Here is a 26190-nt window from a genome sequence, read left to right as displayed (position 1 = left end):
AGTGATATTCGTACAATGGAATATGCCCAGAAACACAAAGGGACAAACCACTGAACAGTAACATGGATGAGCCTCAAAAATATGAGTGAAAGGAGACCAGACACAAAAGTACATACTGTATGACTCTGTTATGTGAAGTTCTAGAATAGGAAAAACTTCATCTGTGATGATAAAAATCAGAACAGTAGTTGCTTGGAGAGAGGACTGATCGGGAATGGGCATGAAGGAACTTTCTGGGGCAATACAAATGTTCTATGTCTTGATAGGCGTGTTGGTTATACAGGTATATGTAGTTGCCAAAACTGATTGAATTCTACACTTAAGATCTATGTATTTCACTATATATAGAGGATACTTTAATTTTTTAAATGAGGAAAAAAGGATGACCAGGGAAAATTACTGAAGTACATTTACCATTTAAAGAATGTGAATTTTTTTCTAACATTGGCTTTTAATGCTTATATTTAGAGAAGCTGCTCGAGAATGTCGCAGAAAGAAGAAAGAATATGTGAAATGCCTGGAAAATCGAGTTGCAGTCCTGGAAAATCAAAATAAAACTCTAATAGAAGAGTTAAAAACTTTGAAGGATCTTTATTCCCATAAAAATGTTTGATTCTTAAGACAGAAAATATTTTTGTGGACTTGCCTAAAAATTAGATGGATTTCTTTTTAGTGAAGTTTTATAAATTAAAAGGTCAAAAATGAAGCTTTTTATTTAGGCTTTTGCAACTCAAAGATATCTTATGCAAGAGATCTGGTGACAGAGGATAAAGTGGAAAATGACCTCAAGGAAGTTACTGGCACAACTGGAAGCTCTGTACAAATTAAACATACTCAAGAAGCAGGAAGTGAACTTTCACCAATTTGAATTTTCTAAGTAACAATAGTTGTCAGTAATCCAAAAATGGCAGATAAGATGAAATTTGGTAAATTGAATTTTTAAAAATAAATCAGTTTACCCTATAGGTTTGCATTTCTTACTGTTTCCTAAAATTTACCTTTTTCAGTTGTGTGTGTGTGTGTATTTTATTTCTGCCAATAAATTCTAAATTACAAATATAAAAGAAAAGCTAATACATAACAATGTATAAATTATGTGTTCTGATTATGTATACTTGTTCTATTGTCAGGTCTTTTAAATGGGTTTTTAAAAGTTTGTTTATTGGACTTGAGAGGGTTTTTGAGACTGGGTTAACTATTTTTGAGGCCTTGTCCTAAAAGGCATCTAAGGTACATGAATGGAGTGTGGTGATTTTGTAACATTTTTTTATCAGAATGGAAAGAGAATTGTTTAAAAGTTTGATACTTTTAAATAGTTTGTTTTTTGGTTACTCTGGGAGTGGTGATTTTCTACAGATATATAATAAATTGGTTTTTGATTCTATAATTCTGTATGCAGTTGAATATACCTTACTTATTCTTTTGTGCTTTAATAGAATGGAATGTTTACAGGCCCTTGAGATGATATTAGAGTATTTTTCAAAAACCTTCTGAAAAGATGGACACCAAAGCTTCCAAGAGGATTTTATAATCGACTTAATGTAAGGTTTATCAGATTCTAAAATAGTACAGTTAAGGCAATTTTACGTTAGAGACTATTTTGTAATGTAGTAAATGGTACATTTATAAGAAAAGTGACCGCCAATATATTTTTATAGCTAATCTTTATAAATTCTAAAGTTGAGTTTTTAATGATTATTTTAAATGTTTATATAGTTTTAGTAAAATAATATTTTGCATCTTAAAGTATGATTTTTATATTATGGGAAGTGAAGTTTTCAGATTGGCTAACATTTGAATGGTAAGTTTTGTATGCAGTTTATCCAAAGTTCAAAAATGCTGTCAGTACACCAGTGTTTAACCTCTGTATCCCAATTTGTATACACTTTGAAATTGTACTGCAAAACTATTGTGCTCATCTTATACAATGTGTATCATATTGTTGTCTATGAAATTAAAGAACATTTGATAAAATTAAGTTTGCTGAATGTAAAATATATTGCTTGATAATGAATGACAAACTTCCTCTTAGCCATTCTGTTAATTATACTAACTATAGTGCATTTCTAGTTTTAAAATGAGAATAATTTTACAGTTTTGTTCTACACGACCTATTTTAAGAGAGGATATGTTTATATGTTTTGATTCAGTCAGAACCAATTATAATAAACTAAATTTTTTGTTCTGCAAGTGTTGAGGACATAGTTACGGAGCCTGTTCTGTAGAAATCTTAACCGGATTGATAAATTTGTGATTAATCCTAATGAAAAATTTCATTAACAGAGTCTTTTAAAATGGGACTCCATTGACTGGGCAGCAGTTTATGAAAAGAAAAAAAAAGTTTGATCACCCGTGGGATTACTTATATCACTTATTATCCTGTGTCAGGCAGAGTCTCAATCTAGTAGCCCATTAGGCCTGAAGAATATGAAGAGGTATAGATAGGGTCACTGGGTAATATCAAGAGTGTTTTAAAAAATAATATATTGGGTAGATGTTACACTTGGCTGCAATATAGGTAGTGTAGTTCTTAGTGCCTTAACAGCTGGACATCCATAAATATTTATAAACTCTCTACTGGCTTCAGACTTCTGGTGTAGGGCCTTGTTCACTAGATCAAGTTACCTAGTCTAGCTGTATGTAACAGGCATGGGCAAGCCACTGATGATTCCATATGCATACAAAATTATCTTCCTAGATGTTTTTCTAATTGAATCCAGTGTGGGGCTTATGAAATTTTAAAGGTGATTATAGTCCAAATCTGAAATGAGACTTCAAAAGTTCAACAGACCAATGAAATTATTTCCCTAGCTCAACTTACTATTTTATGTAAATTTATTATCAATTTATTAATTTATATATTGATGGAAATACATTATTGCCCATGAACACATCTTAAGCATATAAAATAAGATATCCCTTTAATTTTATTGAATAGAGCATGAAAAATGGGCATGTGTTAGAGCTTTAGAAATCTTACTATATTTGTTTATTCATTCAGCAATTATATCAAAGTTACTGGTTAAACCTGTATTTTCCTCTAGTTAAAACTGTTGACATAGGAAGGATATAAAAATATATATTACAGCTTGGACGTATGTAGTTGTCATAATGGCAGTTCAAATTCCCAGAAAAGATGCTGTAAATGATATAAAGTGAGTAAAATTTGACTAAGGGCTTGATAGCTAATTTAAAGGAAAAGTCACAGGTTATAGTGAAAAAAAATGTCCAAGTATATCAAAATCTAATTGCATTAATCATATAACTATTTATTATACAAAGTAGGTTTTTATTTTTAATACTGCTTGTTTTTACTATAAAACAAAATGAAGGAATACTTATGTCAAGGTTGTAGAATGCAGAAGCCTGCTCTAGGGAGAGTTTGGCAGGAATCTTTGAGGGACAGTAATTTAGAGGTTTAAGCCATTTAACTGCTTTCTTTTTTTGTTTGTTTATTGTGGTAACATTGGTTTATAACATTGTATAAATTTCAGGTGTACTTCACTATACTTCTGTTTCTGCATGGATTACATCATGTTATGTTCACCACCCAAATACTAATTACAATCCATCACCACACACGTGCATAATTCTCCCTTTTGCCCTCCTCCCCCCCTTCCCCTCTGGTAACTGCTTGCTTTTTAAGAGACAGATTCTGATACCTCTATCCCCCTTTTGTCAGTAACTTCTTTGCAGCAAACATAGGTAGGCCTTAGAGATTGAAGCTTTGCCGTTTCATGGTTGAGATCCTTTCTCTCAAAATTGACAGGATTTATATGGTAGTTTGCTGCCTTCAGTAAGTATATATATCAGTTTTTTACTGGTGAGTTATGTAAATATGTATCAATTTAAATTGTTATAAATCCAGGGTTACCTATATACATAATATACCCAGTCATACCATTTCCTCAATAACTACTCTTTGTTGATTTCTTACTCTGCACCAGAAACTGTATTAAAGTAATGACATTCATTCATTCAGCAAGTATTTCTTGAAGGCCTTTTATATGTCAAGCATTACTAGGAAAAGAGCGATTATAGCTCTTGTGGAGCTTAGTCATCCTGTGAGACTGGTACTTGCCTGAGGTTGTATGAGCATTAACAACTAGGGATCTGGTATTTAAACCTAATCTCCAACCACTCAATCTAAAATAGTAGTCTCTCCCACCCCCGCCCCTGCAACACACACCTTTATTAAACTCTAGGGGGAGAGTGTTTCTTTTGTGCTCTTCCGTATCCCCCCAGTCTAGGGCAGGGCTTAACTGGTTCAGAGGAGTGCTCCATAATGTTTATTAAATGAATGATGGTCAGGGGTTCAAACTCACTAAGGCACAGAGAGGTTTGATACTTTGCCCAAGATCACACAGTAAATAACAAAACTAAGGTGCAGACCTAGGTCTGATCAACTCCAAAGTCTGTGGTCTTAACTACCAGAATGTACCTTCTTACCTTGTTGAAGAGTCTGAAAAGCTTGGTTCCATTATATCTTTATGCACCCATAATGAAAGATTTTAAAAGTTCTATTTAAATGTGTCCACTAGATGGCAACCTCTATTTTAAAATCACAGTAGTTTTACAAACTTTAAATATAAATATATAGTGAACTACACTTTAACTTAAATCCTGTGCACCCACCATCCAGAATTAATAAATGTTAACGTTTTGTTATCTTCAGATCATTTTCTGAAGAAGAAAAATGCACAGATGAACTCCCCACCTTTCTGTCCCTAATCCAATTTCCCTCCCTAAAGGAAACCACTATCATGAGTTTAGTGTGGATCCAGACCTTTTTTTTTATATTTGCTTCATGAATCCATAAATGACACAAGTCCGACTGTAGTATCTTTTTTAGACATTCATAAAGGTACCATTCTCTAAATGAAAGGTGAAGCAGACCAAAGAAAACTTAGGATTTTAGCTATAGTCATTTAACACTTTGTTTTTGAAAAAACTAAGCATCAAAGCATTTTATTTTCAACTGACAACTCTTAGAATTTAATATCACATCTGGGAAAAAAATGCCAAAAAAATTTCTTTTTAATTCAGAAAACATTATGTGAATAACACACTAAGTTTATTAAACACTAAACGAAACTGACTTAGACTTTCTAATGGTGAATTTTTTTTTTTTTTGAGGAAGATCAGCCCTGAGCATTAACATCCATGCTAATCCTCCTCTTTTTGCTGAGGAAGACCGGCTCTGAGCTAACATCTATTGCCAATCATCCTCCCTTTTTTTTACCCCCAAAGCCCCAGTAGATAGTTGTATGTCATAGTTGCACATCCTTCTAGTTGCTGTATGTGGGACTTGGCCTCAGCATGGCCGGAGAAGCGGTGCGTCGGTGCGTGCCCGGGATCCGAACCCGGGCCGCCAGTAGCGGAGCGCGTGCACTTAACCGCTAAGCCACGGGGCCAGCCCCTTCTAACGGTGAATTTTAAAAAGAAAAAGGCCATATCACTTCTTTGCCCACTACACATTGCCATCATAAATAAGTAATCAAATATAATTTCTATGAATTAACTATGTACAAAGCATTGTGCTTGGTGAAGGATACCGAATAAACATGAAACATGGCCTTTCACAAGCTCCAACTACTTGGGGAAATGACAAATAAAACAAAAGTGCCATCTACTTTTCACTATATCATTGTAGCTAGTAAAAAATCTAGAATTCTATGCCTAGTAAAAACACTCATCAATCCAAAAGAAGACAAGGAAGGAAAGAAAAGAAACAAACAGGCAGGACAAACTGCCCAAAATAAAATGGTAGAAATCTATGTGTTTCATAATAAATGTAAATGCACCGGGCATTTTAAGTATCAAAGATGGTCATGTTGAACTAGGAAACAAAATCCAGCTGTGTGTGGTTTATAAGGGGTAAATCTAAAATACAAGCATACAGGAAGGTTGAAAGTAAAAGCACCGAAAAAGTTATACCAGTCAAACACTAGCCAAAAGAAAGTGCTGGAATAGCTGTATTTATATTGAACAAAATAGACTTTAAAGAACAAATTATTACTTGGGACAAAGATGATCACTATAAAATGATAAAATATTCAATTCATCTGTAAGATAAAACACGTCTAAACGTGAATGCACCTAATAATGCAAAGTCAGGATGTTAAGCAAAACGTAGAAATATATTGAGAAGAAAAATTCACTATCTTAGTAGATTTTTAGCATACCTCTCATAATTTATACAAAAAGCAGGAAAATAATCAGCAAAGACATAGATTTGAACAATTAAAAAAATTCGACCTAATTTACTGAATTTCATCAACTATTAAGCCACCATTGATTGTAAGGCACACTATTATCCTAAATACCAAGAAAGATAAACCACTGCAGTTAAACTGTGATGTGCCACTGATGGCCAGATAGTTACTGATTTCAGAGATGTTTAAATGTGAAAATTGTGCATCTTTATAATCAATGAAATTCGATGTAGAATACACGACTAGAAATAGTTCTTTTCAAACACATAAGAGTGTTTCTGAAAGTAGAACCACATATAGGGCAATAAAGTAAGTCTCAACAAATTTTCAAAGGATTGGTTTCATATAGACTATGTTCCATTGATCTATATGTGTCTATCCTTTCATCAAAACCACTCTATCTTGATTACTGTAGCTTTATAATTAGTCTTGAAATCAGGTAGTATGAATTCTTCATTATATTTTTTTGTTTTTTTCCCCAAAATTGTGTTGGCTATTCTAGTTCCTTTGCCTTTCTACATAAATTTTATTTTTTTTATTATTTTTTTTAATTTTTATTTTATTTTATTTTTTTATTTCCCCCAAAGCCCCAGTAGGTAGTTGTATGTCATAGTTGCACATCCTTCTAGTTGCTGTATGTGGGACGCAGCCTCAGCATGGCCGGAGAAGTGGTGCGTCAGTGCGTGCCCGGGATCTGAACCCTGGGCTCCAGCATCGGAGCACGTGCACTTAACCGCTAAGCCACGGGGCTGGCCCTCTACATAAATTTTAGAATCAGCTTGTCTGTATCTATAAAAAAAAATCCTGCTGGGATTTTGATTGGGGTTGTGTTAAACCTACATATAGATCAATTGCAGAAGAAATGACATCTTAACAATATCGAGGCTTCCAATCCATAAACACAGTATATGTCTTCTTTGATTTTTTTCTTCAGTGTTTTGTAGTTTTTGGCATAAAGACCATGCAAGTATTTTGTTAGATATAGACCTAATTACTACTTCTTTTTCTTTTTTGTTTTTGTAGTTATTTTAAATGTCTAAATTTCAGTTTTCAGTTGTTTCTGGCTAGTATATAGAAAGAGGCCTTGTGTTCTGCAATCTTACTGAATTCACTTCTTAGTTCTAGGAGGTTTTTTATTTTTGGTAGATTTTGTTTTTCTGTGTAGATAATGTCATCTGTGAATAGCGACAGTTTTATCTCTTTAAAATCTGTATGCTTTTAATTTACCTTGTTTTATTGTACTGCCAGGATTTCTAGTATGATGTTAAACAGGATTGGTAAGAGTGGGCTTTCTCAATTTGTTCCCAATCTTAGGGGGCAGTCACTCAGTCTTAACATTAAGTATAATATAGGCTGTAGGATTTTTTGTAGAAGCTCTTTCTCAGTTTAGAGGAGTTTCCTTCTATTCCTAGTTCATGAGATTTTTTATCAAGGATAGATGTTGAATTGTATCAAATGCTTTTTCTACATCCATTAATATGATCTTGTGGCTTTTCTTCATTAGTCTGTTTACATGGTTTTTTTGTTATAGTTATTAGTGTCATCGAGTGGATTCCAACTGCTAGTGACCCTGTGTACAGCTGAGCGGAATCCTGCCCAGTCTTTCTGGGCCATCCTCTCACCTTCCGGCACTATATCAGACAATGCTCCACTGCTATTCACGGGGTTTTCATGGCCAATTTTTTCGGAAGTGGGTGGCCAGGTCCTTCTTCCTCGTCTGGAAGCTCTGCTGAAACCTGTCCACCTTGGGTGACCTTGCTGGTATTTGAAATACCCGGTGCATAGATTTCCGCATCACGACAACACGCAACCACCACAGTATGACAACTGACAGACGGATGGTATGGTTCCCTGACCAGGAAACAAACCCCAGGTGGCGGCTGTGAGTGCAGAATCTTAAGCACTGGACCACTAGGGCCGGCTGTTTATATGGTAGATTTTGTTAACTGACTTTCTAATCTTGCATTATCAGGATAACTACCACTTGGTCATGATGTATAATCATTTTTATATAATTCTGGACTTGATCTGCTAATATTTTATTGAAGATTTTTGTGTCTCTGTTCATGAGGCATATTGGTCTGCAGTTTTCTGTTCTTGTAATGTCTCTGTCTGGTTTTGGTATCAGGGTGATGCTGGCTTCATTTAAAGAGTTGCTATTAAAGAATTATAATTCATATTTTTAAGTGTGATAATGGTGTTGCAATTATGTTTTAAAATACTTTATATTTTTGAAATAAATATTAAAATATAGACAAAATTATATGATTCTTGGAATTTACTTTGAAATAATTTTGGTAGTGGAGGAAAGTAGAGATATAAATGTAGCAAGATTGGCCATGATATGATAATTGCCAAAGCTGTGTGATGGGCACATGGGATTTATTATTCTATTCTATTTTTGTATATATTTTATATTTTCCATACAAAAAAAGTTTAAAAACTAAATAAATGGTGCTGGAACTATTGGTTATTCACATAGGAACAAAAGGAAATTGGATTCCTACCTCACACCATACATAAAAATCAATTCCAGGTGGATGGAAGACTTAAATATAAAAGACAAAAACTATAAAACCTTTAGAAGATAATGTAAGGAACAGCTTTATGACTTCAACTTAGAGAAGGATTTCTTAAGCAAATCACAGAAAGTACATCCTAAACAAGTCACAAAAGGTACAAAACAAAGGGAGACATTGCTAGATTCAGTTACGTTAAAATTAAGAATTTCTATTCATCAGAAATAAGTAAACTAAGCAGCAGAAAATAAATAATAAAAATTAGAGCAGAAATCAATGAAATTGAAAACAGGAAATCAATGGAAGAAATCAATGAAACCAAAAGCTGGTTCTTTGAAAAGCTTAATAAAATTGATAAGCCTCTAGCAAGGCTAAGAAAAAAAGCAAGAGGACAAAAATTAATACTAGAACTGAAAGAGGGGACATCATTACAGATCCTGTGGACATTAACAGAATAATAAAGGAATGCTTTAAACTCTTTGCCAACAAATTTGATAACCTAGATGAAATGGAGCAATTCCTTGAAAGACGTAATCTGACAAAACTCACACAAAAAGAAATAGACCATCTGAATACGCCTATATCTATTAAAGAAATTGAATTAATAATGAATAATCTTCCAAAACAGAAAGTACTAGACCTAAATGGGTTCACTGGTGAATTTTACCAAACATTTAAGGCAGAAATTATACTCCCTACAATCTTTTTCAGAAAGTATAAACAGAAGGAATATTTCCTAACTCATTCTATGAGGCTAGCATTACCCTAAAACCAAAACCAGACAAAGATATTACAAGAAAAGAAAACTACAGAGCAATATCTCACATGAACATAGATGCAAAAATACTCAATAAAATATTAGCAAATCAAATCCAACAATATACAAAAAGAATTATACACCATGACCAAGTGGGATTTATCCAAGGTATGCAAGGCTAGTTCAACATTTGAAAATCAATGTAATCTATCACAACAGGCTAAAGAAAAAAAAAGTCACATAATCATATCAATAGATGCAGAAAAAGCATTTGACAAAATCCAACACCCATCCACAATAAAAATTCTCAGTAAACAAGTAATAGAGAGGAACTCTCTCAACTTGATAAATATCTACAAAAAACCTACAACTAACATTATACTTACTGGTGAGAAACTTAAAGCTTTCCCACTAAAATCAGGAACAAGGTAAGGATGTCCCCTCACAACTGATTTTCAACATTGTACTGTAAGTCATAGCTAATGCAACAAGACAAGAAAAGGAAATAAAAGTTATACAGATGGGGAAGGAAGAAATAAAATTGTCTTTGTTCACAGGTGACATGATTGTTAGAAAATCCAAAAGATTCAACAAAGAAACTCCTGGAACTAATAAGTGATTACAGCCGATTTATAGGATACAAGGTTAATATACAAAAGTCAATTGCTTTCATATATACCAGCAGTGAATAATTGGAATTTGAAATTAAAAATACAATACCATTTACATTAGCACCCCCAAAAAAGAAATACTTGGGTATAAATCTAACAAAATATGTACAAGATCTATATGAGGAAAACTACAAAACTCTGATAAAAGAAATCAAAGAACTAAATAAATGGAGAGATATTCCACGTTAATGGATAGAAAGACAATATTGTCAAGATGACAGTACTTCCCAACTTGGTCTACAGATTCAATGCAAACTCAATAAAAATTCCAGCAAATTATTTTGTGGCTATCAATAAACTGATTCTAGAGGTTATACAGAGAGGAAAAGACCCAGAATAGACAACACAATACTGAAGGAGAAGAACAAGGTTGGAGGACTGACAATACCTGACTTCAAGATATAAAGCTACAGAAATCAAGACAGGGCCGGCCCTGTGGCTTGGTGGTTGGGTGCGCGCGCTGCGATGCTGGCGGCCCGGGTTCGGATCCCGGGTGCGCATCGAGGCACCGCTTCTCCGTTCATCCTGGGGCCGAGTCCCACATGCAGCAGCTGGAAGGATGTGCAGCTGCGACACGCAGCTATCCGCTGGGGCTTTGGGGGGAAAAAATAAAAAAAAAAAAAAAAAAAAAAAAAAAAAAAAAAGAAATCAAGACAGGGTGGTATTGGTGAAAGGACAGACAAATAGATCCATGGAACAGAATAAAGAGCCCAGAAATAGACTCACATAAATAAAGTCAACTATCATCAACAAAAGAGCAAAGGCAATACAATGGAGCAAAGACAGTCTTTTCAACAAACAGTTCTGGAACAATTGGACACCCAAATGAAAAAAATGAATTTAGACACAGACCTTACATCCTTCACAAAAATTAATTCAAAATGGATCACAGACCTAAATGTAAAACACAAAAGTATAAAATTCTTAGAACATAACATAGGAGAAAATCTAGATGACCTTGGGTTTGGCAATGACTCTTTAGATGCAACACCAAAGGTATGATCCATGAAAGAAAGAATTGATAAACTGGACTTCATCAACATTAAAAATTTCTGCTCTGCAAAAGACAGTGTGAAGACAATGAAAAGACAAGCCACAGACTGGGAGAAAATATTTGCCAAAGACATATTTGATAAAGGACTGTTATCCAAAATATACAAAGAACTCTTAAAACTCATCAATAAGACTACAACCCGATTAAAAAATGGGCCAAAGACCTTAACAGACACTTCATCAAAGAAGATATATAGGTGGCAAATAAGCATATGAAACGATGCTCCTCATCATATGTCATCAGGGAAATGCAAATTAAAACAACAAGATATCACTACACACCTATTAGAATGGCCAAAACCCAAAACACTCATAACACTAAATGCTGATGAGGATGTGGAGAAACACGAACTCTCATTCATTGTTAGTGGGAATGCAAAATGGTACAGCCACTTTGGAAGACAGTTTGGCAGTTTCTTACAAAACTAAACATAGTCTTATCATATGATCCAGCAGTTGCACTCCTTGGTATTTACCGAAAAGAGTGGAAAACTTATGTTCACACAAAAACCTGCATGCAGATGTTTCTAACAGCTTTATTCATAATTGCCAAAACTTGGAAGCAACCAAGATGTCCTTCAATAAGTGAATGGATAAATAAATTGTGGTACATCCAGACAATGGAATATTATTGAGGACTAAAAAGAAATGAGCTATCAAGCCATGAAAGACATGGAGGAAACTTAAATGCATATTACTAAGTGAAAGAAGCCAATCTGAAAAGGCTACATACTGTATGATTCCCATTATATGACATTCTGGAAAAGGCAAAACTATGGAGACAGTAAAAAGATCAGGGGCTGCCAGTTAATGAAATCGATAAGACAAAGATAAATAAAAGACCTAAATGGTACTTAATATGAGATAATTAATGAATGTCCCCTAAATATATAAGATATTCAAAATCTCAAACTTGTTCAAAATGAGGAAAACGCAGATTGAAACCATGAGTTATCAACTCATCTCCATAAGATTGGTAAAAAATTAAAAGGTGTTGGTGATAATATGAACAGTGGGAACATTTATATGCTGCCAGTTGGATAATTTATCGGTACAACATTTTGGAAAACAATTTGGCATTATTTAGATAAGGTGACGGTGTGTATTCTCTATGACTCAGCAATCCCAACCTGGTATAAAGTCCAGAGAATCTCATGCTCATATGCATAACGATATTAGTTGTAATAGCAAAAATCTGGAAACAATTCAAATGTCCATCAATAATAGATTCCAATGTAGATAAATACATTGTGGCATATTCACACCATGTGTATGGTAAAAATAAATGAATTACAGTTATAGATAACCACATGAATGAATGTTAAGAACCTAATACTGAATGAAGCGAAGCTAGCTGCAAAAGAAAATTCATTGTATGATTCAATTTACATAAAGTTCAAAAACATGCAAAGCTAAACAATATATTGTTTAGAGCAGCACTGTCCAATAGAACTCTCTGCAATGATGCAAACAGGCAGCCACTAGCCACGTGTGGCTGTTGAGCACTTAAAATATAGCTAACGTGACTGAGGAACTGAATTTTTATTTAATTAAATTTAAATTTAAATTGTCACCTGTGGCTAGTGGCTACCATATTGTACAGCCAGGTTTATAAAGAGAATCAATGGAATAATAAATACAAAATTCGGAATATTGGTTATTTCTAAGGGAAAGAGAAAGGGATAGAATCAAGGAGGGGTACACAGGAGATTTCAAAAATAACAATACACTTCTTTTTCTTAAATGGGTATCCTTGTATTGTTATTCTTTAAACTGTATATAAACTATACTATAAAGGTTTTTTCATACCATTTAAATATTTAATAAAACAAAAATAGAGAATGAGGTGGTAGGTTCATGGATGTTTATATTGTTATTATTTAAAGTCTACATAATAAAATATCTTTATTTAAAAGATTTCTAGTACTAACTCAGATATGCCCCAAGTGGAGAAGGACAACTAGAAAGAATAAAACCTCCCCCAACTCCAGACCCAGTCAACCCTGTCCCCCCTAAATGCCCCCAGCCAACCCCTGAACCCAGCACTAACGCCCTCATCCTCCTTCAAAGTAGGGGAAAAAAGATGTATTACCTGTTGCTGCATAACAGATATTCCAAAACTTAGTGGCTTAAAACAAAAATTTGTTATCCCACAGTTTCTGTGGGTCAGATATCTTGAGTGTGGCTTAGAGGGGTGACTCTGGCTTAAGGTCTCTCATGAGGTTGCAGCTAGGGTGTTAGCCAGAACTCTGGTCTCATCTAAAGGTTTGACCCAGGGGAAGATCTGCTTCCCAGCTCACTCATGTGGTGTGGTATGATTTGGCTCTTCATGGGCCGTTAGATTGAGGACTTCAGTTCCTCATTGGCTACTGCTGGAGGCCACTCCATAGGGCCATAGGGCAGCTCATAACATGGCAGCCAGCTTCCCTCAGAGCAAGAGAGCTAGAGAGAATGGTCAAGACAGAAGTCACAATCTCTTTATAACCTAATCTCAGAATTGATAGCCCATTACCTCTGCCCACTTTCTATTTGCTAGAAGCATGTCACTAAATCCAGCCAACACTAAAGAGGTGGGGACCAAACAAAGGTGTGAATACTAGGAAACAGGGCTAGTTGGAGGCTATTTTGGAGGCTGCCTACCACACCAGAGGATATTTTGTTGATGGGAGTGAGCCCACAAAGAAAGGAAGTGACAATGCAGGAGAGAGGAGTGAAGACCTGGAAAAGACAGAGGAAATCCAGGCGCAGGACCTTTGCAGTTACTGGTCCACTGTATTTTTCACTGCCCTTTCATAACTTGGCTGCATGCACCTGTTTTTGATCAGGATATGTAAAAGAAATCTGTTGAATCTCTGTTATCTGTCACAGCAAGACCCATCATCGTGCCCTACTTACAAAGCCATATGCAATCTAATCACACCCTGCACGCACAGAAACACACGCCAACTGCGTTTCCCTTCTTTCAGGTATCACCTTCCAATGACATGTTTAGGGAACAGGAAATTTGTTTCTTGTCTGCCCTTGGGTCAGTTCATGCTGCCACTCATTTCTCCAATATCACCTGCCTCCCACCCACTGATTCCAACTCAGCCCTGAGCTTCTGTTCCCTTTCCCACGTGTCACCATCTGTAAGCTCCAACTAATAGCCTCCTTTGATTTAATGCTGCCAACCATGACAACCTCAGAAAGATGATATGAGCAAGGTGGCTGTCCTTTTACTGACCCCTACTTTAATTCCCCACTACGTGACCAACCTCCCAGACTACCACAGCCCACATTGTTCCCTTGTTACTGAAGGTGTGGGTTAACAGAGGCAACCTTCAGCACAGCTCAAGATAGCAACGATAAAACAATATAAAACCAAATATTAGACATCATTGTTCTTAAAAACCGTGGGTCAACCCCCCACAGTGAAACTCGCAGACATCTTTTTGGCTCAGGCCTGGCCTTCTGCTATGTTGTTGGGCTGCCTGCTTCTTTCCTCCCTCTTCTCGGCTTCCTTTTGCACACTGAAAAATTTCTCTTCACTATGCTGAGCAATCAGCACCCTTACCCCTAAGTATGAAGCAGGCTTCAGGCCTACTACTGCATATCCAAAAACCATATTGAATAGCTCTGCTGAAAGGAAGAAAGGTCATACACGTTGATTCTGGACTCAAAACAGAATCAAATCAAATACAAAACCAGGAAGAAGCCTTCAACATAGTTTTTTCTCTTACATATCCTGACCGAAAATCTTAAGGCATGGTTTCTCTCTTCAGTCTTTGTAAGATAACAGAAAACAGTAAAAATAATAATAAAATTATATACTCACACATTGCATTACTATTATTGTGATGATTAATTTTATGTGTCAACTTGACTGGGCTAAAGGATGCCAAATAGCTGGTAAAATATTATTTCCGGGTATGTCTGTGAGGGTGATTCTGGAAGAGATTAGCATTTGAATTCGTAGACTGAGTAAAGAAGATCTGCCCTCACCAATGTGGCTGGGTGTCATCCAATCCACTGAGGGCCCAAATGGAACAAAAAGGTGGAGGAAGGGCAAATTCTCCCTCTTTCTTCTTGAGTTGGGATATCCATCTCTCCTGCCCTCACAGATCAGAGCTCCTGGTTCTCAGGCCTTTGGATTGGGACTGAATTATACCTGTGGTTTTACTAGTTCTCCCAGCTTACAGATGGCATATTGTGGGACTTCTCAGCCTCCATATTTGCAATATGCAGCCTACATATTTGTATTGTAGTGGCAAACCACTACAATACAATACAATACAAGCCAATTCCCATAATAAATCTCCTCTTATATATCTCTATATATCCTATTGATTCTGTTTCTTTGCAGAAACATGCATGGATACATATCCATGCCTTTGCTTATGCTGTACCTTTAGCCTAGCCTGTCTTCACTACATCTCCTTCCTCTTCTTGATGTTCCCCCTCAGTCTAGGCCTAGCTCATATCCCTCTCCTGCAGGGAGTCTTCCAGACTGCCACAGCCCACACCAATCCCTTGTGTCTGAATCTGTATTAGGCTTGGGTGTCATGGTTCATTTCTTTGTTTCCCAAGTGACTTACTCTTGATTTTCTCTGCTAGCCAAGTTATAAAGTTCTCTGGGTCAGAGGGTCAGGTCCTAACATACCCCCCATGATGTGATACTTATTTTGGTGTACAGTACATAGTGTGAGGTTAATACCTACTTGTTCAATGGCTCGATTAACTGGAGCCACTTATCTGCGCCCTCTTCCCAGTGTTTGGAATATCAAGGGGTATCTCAGGGGTTCTGATAGGGACAAGGAATAATGCACCTCTCAGGCCAGGACTGAGGTGCGCGTGTGTGTATTTGTAGGGAGAGGTGGTGGAATTACTTTGTCAGGCTTTGTCCTCAACTTTGCAGGTCCTTAAATTTGACTTTATCAGCTCACCCTGAGGTGATCAGTTGAAGGCAAACCACTACAATACAATTAATAATGAGATTAATTTGCATCACAGATATTGAGTTCCCCCAATGGCTATATTGTCTCAAATCCCAACCTCTGCACTTGCTTTGCCTTCTGTTTTACCTCTCTCTTCTCCAGCCTACCTGCCTAGGTTTAGATGCCCTTGCTTCTGGAAGCCTTCCTGGCCCTACAAGTCTGAGCTAGTAGCCTCCAGTGGTTCCGGCACCTCTCCTCCTACCACAACAGTCCTACTGGCCTGTACAAGCGTGTGGATCTGGCCCAGGTAAGTATCGCCAATTAAGGGAACCCCAGATCCCGGCTAAGGGCAAGACTCTTCACGTACATCTGCTCAAGAAGTGGATGCCAACTGGAATACAGCTCGGAGGCATGACACGTCCGGGCAACTCCGCCAGCCTCACAGGCTTCTCGCCCCCTCACGCACCTGGCCTACTTCGCCCGCTTGGCACTCCCGGCTTGCCTCACGCGCCTCCCTGCCTCTCCCGCCTCTCGCACCTCACACACCTCGTCACCCCGGCCGCGCGCCCACAGGCCTAGGGTGGGCGGGAAATGCCTGCCGCCATCTTGCCCACCGGGAGTTCCAAGATGGGGCTGGGCCTCCTGAGCGCCGTGCTGTTGTTTGTGGGGAGCTCTCTCGTATACTCAGAACACGACTTGCTCCCCGAAAAGAGTAGGCGCGGCCCCTCGCACGAACAGGCCAGTGGCCCAGGGTGGCCTGAGGCCAGGCGTGGGAGGCTCTGGCGGCAGAAGGTGCACCACGACCCGGAAGAGGAAGGATCGGAGGCAAAGGGCAGTATCTGTTTATTCCTCTCTTTGGACGCTCTCCGTTGCCTTGTTCCCGCTTCCGTGGTGTTTGAATTTGGGTCCCTCCTTTTCTGTTGTTCAACTGCCTTTAACTGAGAATTTACAGACCTAAGCAGTCCAATTATAATGATGACTGTAGTAATAGCAATAGAAAAAGTGCCATGCACTTGTGTAGGGTGGCTGTATATACTCCTCAAAACATTCTGGGGTTTGTCATTCCCATTTACAGATTAGTAATTCATTGGAATTCAGAGTTGAAAGGGCCATTAGGTGACTTTTCCATGCTACAGTTGAGAAAAATTAATCTAACAAGTTAAATGGCAAGTATTTTAGAATTTGTAGCTCTTGATCCACCAGTCCTAGGCTCTTGAATCACCATTTCACTCAGAGAGGAAAGTGATATCTGTCTAGAGAAACTAATCTCATTTTTATACTTTTGGGCAACCGAGTTTTAAAATTAATGAAGTGCATTCATTTAATGGCTTTCTTTTTGTAAGTAATCAATTAAGGCATGATTGTCTTAGCTCTCCTTTAAGATTTTTTTCAAAATATGGGCATGCCTTTGGTATCCAGCTTGCTTTATCAGTTTTTGTTTTGTTTTGTTTTTTACTGAGGAAGATTCGCTCTGAGCTAATATCTGTCCTAATCTTCCTCTATTTTGTATGTGGGTCACTGCCACAGCATGCTTGCCAAGAGTGGTGTAGGTCCACACAGGAACCGAACCCCGGGCTGCCAAAGAGAGCCATTGAACTTAACCACTAGGCCACGGGGCTGGCCCTGCTTTATCAGTTTTTTAATAGGAATTTAAAAGATTATATTAATGTGTTAAGATTAGGAAGTAATACATATTATTAGATGTTCAGTCCAATAATATATCATTTTTATTTCTAGATTGTGGAACAGCGCCGCTTGCCAATGTGTTGAAAGGATCTCGTATTATAGGGGGCACAGAAGCTCAAATTGGCGCGTGGCCGTGGGTAGTTAGCCTGCAGATTCAATCTGGCAAATTTCCTGCTCATATATGTGGGGGAAGCTTAGTGAAAGATAGATGGGTCCTCACAGCTGCCCACTGCACTAAGCAGTCTAGGTATGTATTCAGAACACATCTCCTATTTTATTCTCTTAGGGGATATATATGTATGTGTGTGTATATATATATGTATATGTATATGTATGTGTGTATATATATATGTATATGTATATATATATTTAATTGAGGTAACATTGGTTTATAACATAAATTTCAGGTGTACATCATTATATTTCAATTTATGTGTAGATTACATCATGTTCACCACCAAAAGATGAATTACCACACACATGTGTGACTCAACCCTTTCGTCCTCGTCCCTCCCCCCTTCCCTTCTGGTAACCACCAATCCAATCTGTTGTTTGTTTTTGTTTTTATCTTCTATGTATGAGTGAGATCATACAGTATTTGACTTTCTCCCTCTGACTTATTTCACTCAGCATAATACCCTCCAGGTCCATCCATGTTGTCGCAAATGGCGAGATTGCATCTTTTTTATGGCTGAGTAGTATTCCATTGTGTATATATACCACATCTTCTTTATCCGTTCATCCCTTGATGGGCACCTAGGTTGCTTCCAAGTCTTGGCTGTTGTGAATAATGCTGCAGTGAACATAGGGGTACATATATCTTTACGCATTCATGTTTTCATGTTCTTTGGATAAATACTCGGCAGTGGAATAGCTGGATTGTATGGTAGTTCTATTCTTAATTTTTTGAGGAATCTCAATACTGTTTTCCATAGTGGCTGCACCAGTTTGCACTCCCACCAGCAGTGTATGAGAGTTCCCTTTTCACCGCATCCTCTCCAACACTTGTTATTTCTTGTCTTATAATTATAGTCATTCTGACTGGTGTAAGGTAATATGTCATTGTAGTTTTGATTTGCATTTCTCTTAGGGGATATTTTGAAGTGGTAGAGGACCGTTTGACTTCAGCCATGTTCAGTTAAGCCGTATGTCTACAAGTTGCCATAATGCCTTAGATGTAGTACACTGAATTTTTGTTGAAATGAATCCTTTAAATCAGAGGTCAGCACACATTTTCTGTCCAGATAGTAAATATTTTAGGCTTTGCAGGCCATATGGTCTGTGTCTCAGCTACTCAGCTCTGCCACTGTAGAACCAAAGTGACCATAGACAGTACATAATTGAATGAGTGTGCTGTGATCCAATAAAACTTTATTTATGAAAACTGAAATTTGAACAAAATGCTACTTTGTTATTTTATATTTTTTCCAACCATTTAAAAGTGTGCAAAATATTCTGTGTTCGTGGGCTGTATAAAAACAGGAGACAGGCCAGATTTGGCTTGTGAGTTGGAGTTTGTCAAACTTTCCTTTAAATAATGAAGCTTTTCTTTTAGCTTTTAAGATTTATTATATTGTGACCATCTGTTTGTCTTTCTCACCATTAGATCATGAGTTCTTTGAAGACATGGACTACATGTTTTATTTGGTATTCCTGGTACTGATATAGGATTTGGCCTACCTATAGGAGACATAATACATTTTTATTGAGTCTATGGCTGTTTTGGAGAAACAGGATTTCCCAGAGTTAGAATACAAATTTATGACCCTCCTAACCGTTTAATATGAAGCTCTAAGATAAGTCCTTTGGGAAATGAAACGATGGTGCCTGTCATATAGTCTCCCTTTAGTCTTTAAATTTTAAGAAAACAGCTGTCTTGGAGAAGAATGAAAAGTCCTTAAGAGGAACTAACAACAACTTTAAAATTCAATTGAGGGCAGCTGGCCTGATGGGGTAAATAAGGTTTTAATCTGTATCATCTTATATTTTTAAAACATGTGTTTCAGTTGCATAAATTGACCTTTTGAAAAATACAAATTAGAAAAATGGGAAGACACTAACGGGTACAGAAAGAGATGTAGAAAAAAGTTTCAGAATTAGGAATCAGTTCCGTTCCTTCAGGTGTAGGTGTTTTACAACTGTTTTCTAACATGCTGTCTTTAAAAACTGCTTTTTAACATCTTTCAAACCTTAAATCAAGGGAGGAAAGGCCTGCTTGGTATGGTTTGAAGATTCTTGGAAAAGCTCTTCTCGCCTGCTAGGTCCTGGCATTGTGCCTTTACTGGTCTGTTCCTTTGACACAGTGGGGAGAACAATCAGTCTTGAGTGGGAAGACCTGTATCCTAGTCCTCCCCTGACACTTTGGGGTGCAGTGGCTTTAAGTAAGGTTCCAAAACCTGCTAGATTTATGACCTTGGTCAAATAATAGAGCTTTATTATATTGTCATAGAATCTTAGAGTTCAAAGAGGCATTTTTAAAGGTCTGGTTCAATCCTCTGTCTTGTGTATGAATCCTTCTTACAATATTGAAGTAAAAGGTTCTCTAGTCTGAAATAATTATTGCTTCAATGTATTGAGCCAGGCATTTTTTCATACATAATTTCCACTAATCTTCACAACCACTCTTTGCTGTAGGGAGACCCTGAGACTTAAGCATTCTTAAGTACCTTGTTCATGGCTCCATGGCTGGAAAGCAACAAAATCAGGGATCAAATCCAGGTGTGTCAGAATGAAAATGCACACACATAACCATAACTATATCATATGGCTCTCTACTTGAAACACTTCTTGTGATGATGAACTGCTGTCTTGGAAAGAATCTTATTTCAGTTTTGGACAGCTTTAATTCTTAGAAAACTTTTGCTTATGTTGAACTAAGTGTCTTGGTTTTCATTCTGCCTTCTGAAGCTGTATATATTAAACCTAATTCCTCTTCCAAGCATTTGAAGATAATGTTCATATTCCACTTAACAGTTCTCAAGACTAAATCTTATTGATATTTTTACCCCTTTACTCAACAAACATTTATTGAATGTATGTTATATACTGGGGACTCAGTTAGGTGCTGAGGAAGTAGACATTACTGAGGCATAGTCTCTACAGTTTCCTCCTGTCTCAGAGCACTAACTCTGCCACGTTCTGTTCCTGCTCCCTCTCATTTCTGAAACCCTGCACCATCAATTTTCCCTTATTCCTTCTTATAACAACCATTTATCAAAGACCTGCTGGAATAAGGTACTGTCTAGGGATGTGACATATAATTCTGTATTTAAAAAGCCCTCCCAGTAACCCTTTGAGATAGCTATTATTATCTCCATTTTACACTTGAGGAATGCAGAGATCAGAGAGATTTGGTAACTTGCCCAAGATCACATTGCTGTTAAGTGGCACCCCGTTGATTTAAACTCATAGATCTCAAACCTATGCTGTTTCATTATACCTCATTGTCTCTTTAGTATTTTTCATTCTCTTCCTCTTGTTTCTTCCCTACAGCTTTTGAACACGTTTAGGTCACCTCATCATTATTTAAAAAAAGAAAAAAAAAGAAGAAAAAAAACCAAACCCCTACCTGTTTCTGTTCTTCCCAATACTGTTAGACTCCTTGAAAGAGAGACTCCCTTTTGCTTCATCTGCATTGACTCATAAAATCCCAAATGCATTCTGATTTCTGTGGCCAAAATGTGCTATGAAAGATCCACCTCCATGCAAAATCCAGTGACCTCTTCTTGGTCCCCATCCTATTTGATCTCTATGACATTTGGCAAAGTTGACCACTGCTCTCCTTGAAACGCTCTTCTTGCTTTCTAAGACACCACTCTCTTTTTTTTCTTTTCTTCTCTTTGTTGATGAGTTTTTGTCATCATTTAAATGGCAATATTTTCTAGAGTTCCACCTCGTACCCTCTTCTTTATCATCTGTACTCTTTCCTACAGATGTCTCATTTACTTCTGTTTCAGCAACACTATGTGCTGGCAACTCCCAAGTCTCTCCAGCTAAGTCATATTTCCAGCTCCCTGCTATACATTTATATTGGAGCTACATTCTCAAGTCCAAAAATAGAATTTTTAAAATCTTTCCTCATCTTACCCCTTCTCTGTTCTCTCAGATAACAACATCACTAACAGCTCCACTACCCAGAGAGTTAGTTGACTCTCTCTGTGCAGTCTCTCTTCAATTTGTTTCTTCTGTCCCCAATACTCCCCACTGTTTAGAAGTAGATTCAGAATATCAGTCTCCATATTTCTAGTTCGTCATTTACTCTACTTACATTTACCCTACTACTATGATAACTATCCTAATGCGTATGAAGTGGTATCTCATCATGGTTTTGATTAGCATTTCCCTAATACTAGTGATGTTGAGCATCTCTCCATGTGCTTGTTGACTACTTGTATATCATCTTTGAAGAAATGTCTATTCGAGTCCTTTGCTTGTGTCTTTTTTTTTAGTTCCCCCCCTCCGCTTTTTTTTTTGTGAGGAAGATCAGCCTTGAGCTGACATCAGAACCCAATCCTCCTCTTTTTTTGCCAAGGAAGATTGGCCCTGGGCTAACATCCATCCCCATCTTCCTCTACTTTATATGGGACGCCTCCACAGCATGGCTTGACAAGCGGTGCATCGGTGCACGCTTGGGATCCGAACCTGCGAACCCTCGGGCCACTGAAGTGGAGCACGCGCACTTAACTGCTACGCCACTGGGATGGCCCCTCCTTTGCCTGTTTTTGAATTGGGCTGATTTGGTTTTGTTGTTGACTTGTAGGACTGCTGTATATATTCTGGATATTTGTCCCATATCAGATATATGAATTTGTTTGTTGAGTTATAAGAGTTCTTTATATATTCTGGATATTACTCTCATATCAATATATGATGTGCAAATATTTTCTCCAATTCTATGGGTTGTCCTTTCATTCTCTTGAGGGTGTCCTTTTTTTTTTTTTTGAGGAAGATCAGCCCTGAGCTCACACCCATGCTAATCCTCCTCTTTTTGCTGAGGAAGACCGGCTCTGAGCTAACATCTATTGCCAATCCTCCTCCTTTTTTTCCCCAAAGCCCCAGTGGATAGTTGTATGTCATAGTTGCACATCCTTCTAGTTGCTGTATGTGGGTCGTGGCCTCAGCATGGCCGGAGAGGCGGTGCATCCGTGTGCGCGCAGGATCCGAACCTGGGCCGCCAGTAGCAGAGCGTGGGCACTTAATCACTAAGCCACGGGGCTGGCCCCGAGGGTGTCCTTTGATGCACAAAAGTTTTTAATTTTGATGAAGTCCAATTCATCTATTTTTTCTTTTTTCAAAAGCCTGTGCTTTTGGTGTCATATCCAAGAAATCATTGCCAAATCCAATATCAGTAAGCGTTTCTCTGTTTTCTTCTAAGAGTTTTATAGTTTTACTCTTGTATTTAGGTTTTTGATCTATTTTGGGTTAATTTTTGCATATGGTTTAAGGTAAGGGTCCAACTTCATTTTTTGGAGGCAGATATCCAATTTTCCCAGCACCATTTGTTGGAAAGCCTGCCCTTTCACTGTTGAATTGTCTTGGCACTCTTGTTGAAAATCAGTTGACCACATGTGCAAGGGTGTATTTCTGGGCTCTCTATTATTTTCCATTGGTGTATATATCTCTCCTTATGCCCGTACCACACTGTTTTGATTACTGTAGCTTTGCAGTAAGTGAAGCTTTGAAATCAGGAAGTGTGAGTCTTCCAACTTCATTCTTCTTTTTCAAGATTCTTTTGGCTATTTGGGTTACCTTGATGTTCCATGTGAATTTTAGGATGGATTTTTCTATTTCTGCAAAAAACATCCTTGGGATTTTTATAGGGATTGCACTGAATCTATAGATTGCTTTGGGGATTATTGTCATCTTAACAATATTAAGTCTTCCAATCCATGAACATGGGCTGTCTTTCCATTTATTTGTGTGTTCATTAATTTCTTCCAGCAATGTTTTGTAGTTTTCAATGTAAACAACCTGGTTTCTAATCTTACGGTCTGAATGTAAGTTGAAGTAAGTAAGTAGTATAAATTGAAGTAAGTAATATATATTGATTCAGCCATTCCATGTCTTTTGATTGGAGAATTTAATCCATTTACATTTAAAGTAATTATGGATAGGTAAGGACTTACTGTTGCCATTTTATTCATTGTTTTTTGGCTGTTTTATAGAGCCATCATTCCTTGTTTCTTATCCTGCTGTCTTTTATCATGTTTTGATGTCCTTTGGTGTCAGTATCCTTTGACTTCATTATCATGTTCTTTTGTGTAATTGCTACAAGTTTTTCCCTTGAGGTTACCATGAGGCTTACACAAAATGTCTAAAAACAGAACACCCTATTTTAAGCTAATAACAACTTAACTTCAATAGAATTCCTAAACTTTACACTTTTACTTCTCCCTTTCACATTTTACGTTATTGCTGTTATAATTTACATATTTTTTGGGTGTGTGAGGAAGATCAACCCTGAGCTAACATCCAATGCCAGTCCTCCTCTTTCTGCTGAGGAAGATTGGCCCTGGGTTAACATCTGTGCCCATCTTCCTCTGCTTTATATGGGATGCTGCCACAGCATGGCTTGATAAGCTGTATGTCAGTGTGCGCCCAGGATCCGAACCTGCCAACCCCGGGCCGCCAAAGTGGAGCACGTGCACTTAACTGCTGTGCCACCAGGCCAGCCCCATATATTTTTTATATTGTGTAACTAATAACAGATTATTGTAGTTATGGTTATTTTTACTATGTTAATTTTTTTTAAATTTTAAACTAGAGTCATAAGTGAATTATGTACCACCATTACCAAATTACAGAATCTAACTTTGACTGTGTATTTACTATCACCAGTAAGTTATACACTACCTTTGTATATATTTATGCTGTTAATTAGCATCCTTTTACTTCTACTCGAAGAACTCCCTTTAGCATTTCTTGTAAGGGAGGTCTAGCGGTAATCAACTCTCTCAGTTTTTGTTTGTTCAGGAAAGTCTTTATCCAATGATATGCTGCCAACAAGAAACTCACCTTAGCCTTAAAGACACACATATACTAAGAATGAAGGAATGGAAAAAGACATTTCAAGCAAATGGTAACAACAACAACAACAAAAAAGCAGCATAGCTATACTTATATTTATCAAAATAGACTTTAAACTAAAAATGGTAAAAAAGACCAAGAAGGTCATCATATAGTGATAAAGGGGTCAATCCATCAAGAAGATATAACAATTGTAAATATTTATGTGGCCATCAGAACACCAAAATATATAAAGCAAAACTAACAGGGCTAAAAGTAGAAATAAAGAGCAATACAGTAATAGTTGGGGACTTTAATACCCCACTGTCAACAATGGGTAGACCATCCAGACAGGGAATCAGTGAGGAAACAGTGGATTTGAATGTTATAGACCAAATGGACCTAACAGACATATACAGAACATTTTGTCCAACAACAGCAGAATACACATTCTTCTCAAGAGCACATGGAACATTTTCTAGGATAGACCATATGTTAGGCCTCAAGACAAGTCTTAGCAAATACAAGAAGATTGAAAGCATACCAGGTATCATCTCTGACCACAATTGCATGAAACTAGAAATAATAACAAGAGGAAAACTGGAACATTCATGAATACACAAGTTAACAGTCTCCTGAACAACCAACTGGAAATTAAAGGAGAAATAAAAGTTTCTTGAGACAAATGAAAATGGAAACACAACATACTAGGACTTACAGGATGCACCAAAGGCAGTTGTAAGAGGGAAGTTCATAGCAATAAATGCCTACATTAACAAGCAAGAAAGATCTCAAATAAACCACCTAACCCTGTACTTTAAGGAACTATAAAAAGAAGAACAAACTGAGCCTAAAGTTAGCAGAAGGAAAGAAGTAATAAAGATTAGAGCAGAAATAAATGAAATAAAGAACAGAAAAACAATAGAAAACATTAGCCAAACTAAAGAGTTAGTTCTTTCCAAAGATAAAATTGACAAATCCTTAGGTAACCAAGGAAAAAGAGAAAAAAGAAGAGAGGATGCGAATCAACAAAATTATAAAGGAAAAAGGCATTACAACTGATACCATAGAAATACGAAGGATCATAAGAGGCTACTATGAACAAGTATAGACCAACAAACTGGACAACTTATAAGTATTGGAAAAATTCTTAGAAACATACAACCTACCAAGACTGAATCAGGATGAAATAGAAAATCTGAACAGACCAATTACTAATAAGGAGATTGAATCAGTATTCAAAAATCTCTCAATGAAGAAAAAGCCCAGGACCAGGCTTCACTGATGAATTTTGCCAAACACTTAAAGAAGAATTAACACCAATCCTTCTCAAACTCTTCCAAAAAAACGAAGGGGAAGAAACCTCCCAAA

General features: G+C 37.1%; 2 protein-coding genes across 6 annotated transcripts in view; both read left to right on the top strand.

Moving 5' to 3' along the window:
• Positions 1-1975, top strand: part of ATF1 (activating transcription factor 1) — a 53023-nt gene extending 51048 nt beyond the window's left edge. For 4 of the 5 annotated variants that reach the window (XM_087442415.1, XM_087442414.1, XM_014786456.2 and 1 more), the window contains one exon: positions 469-1975. In XM_087442415.1, the coding sequence (XP_087298541.1) occupies positions 469-613 (145 nt within the window). In that variant the 3' untranslated portion in view covers positions 614-1975. The remainder of the gene's footprint in view (positions 1-468) is intronic. The other variant, XR_015554946.1, reaches the window with a different exon arrangement.
• Positions 1976-16719: 14744 nt separating this feature from the next.
• Positions 16720-26190, top strand: part of TMPRSS12 (transmembrane serine protease 12) — a 28814-nt gene continuing 19343 nt past the window's right edge. The window contains exons 1-2 of the mRNA XM_087441967.1: positions 16720-16963; positions 17866-18061. Coding sequence (XP_087298093.1) covers positions 16720-16963; positions 17866-18061 — 440 coding nt within the window. The remainder of the gene's footprint in view (positions 16964-17865; positions 18062-26190) is intronic.

The sequence above is a fragment of the Ceratotherium simum genome, chromosome 17 (genome assembly GCF_057802395.1).
Source record: "Ceratotherium simum simum isolate JZ-2026a chromosome 17, ASM5780239v1, whole genome shotgun sequence".
NCBI classification, from domain to species: Eukaryota; Metazoa; Chordata; class Mammalia; order Perissodactyla; family Rhinocerotidae; genus Ceratotherium; species Ceratotherium simum.
The sequence above is the reverse complement of the archived record's forward strand: the minus strand, read 5'-3'. Positions and strand labels throughout refer to the sequence as shown.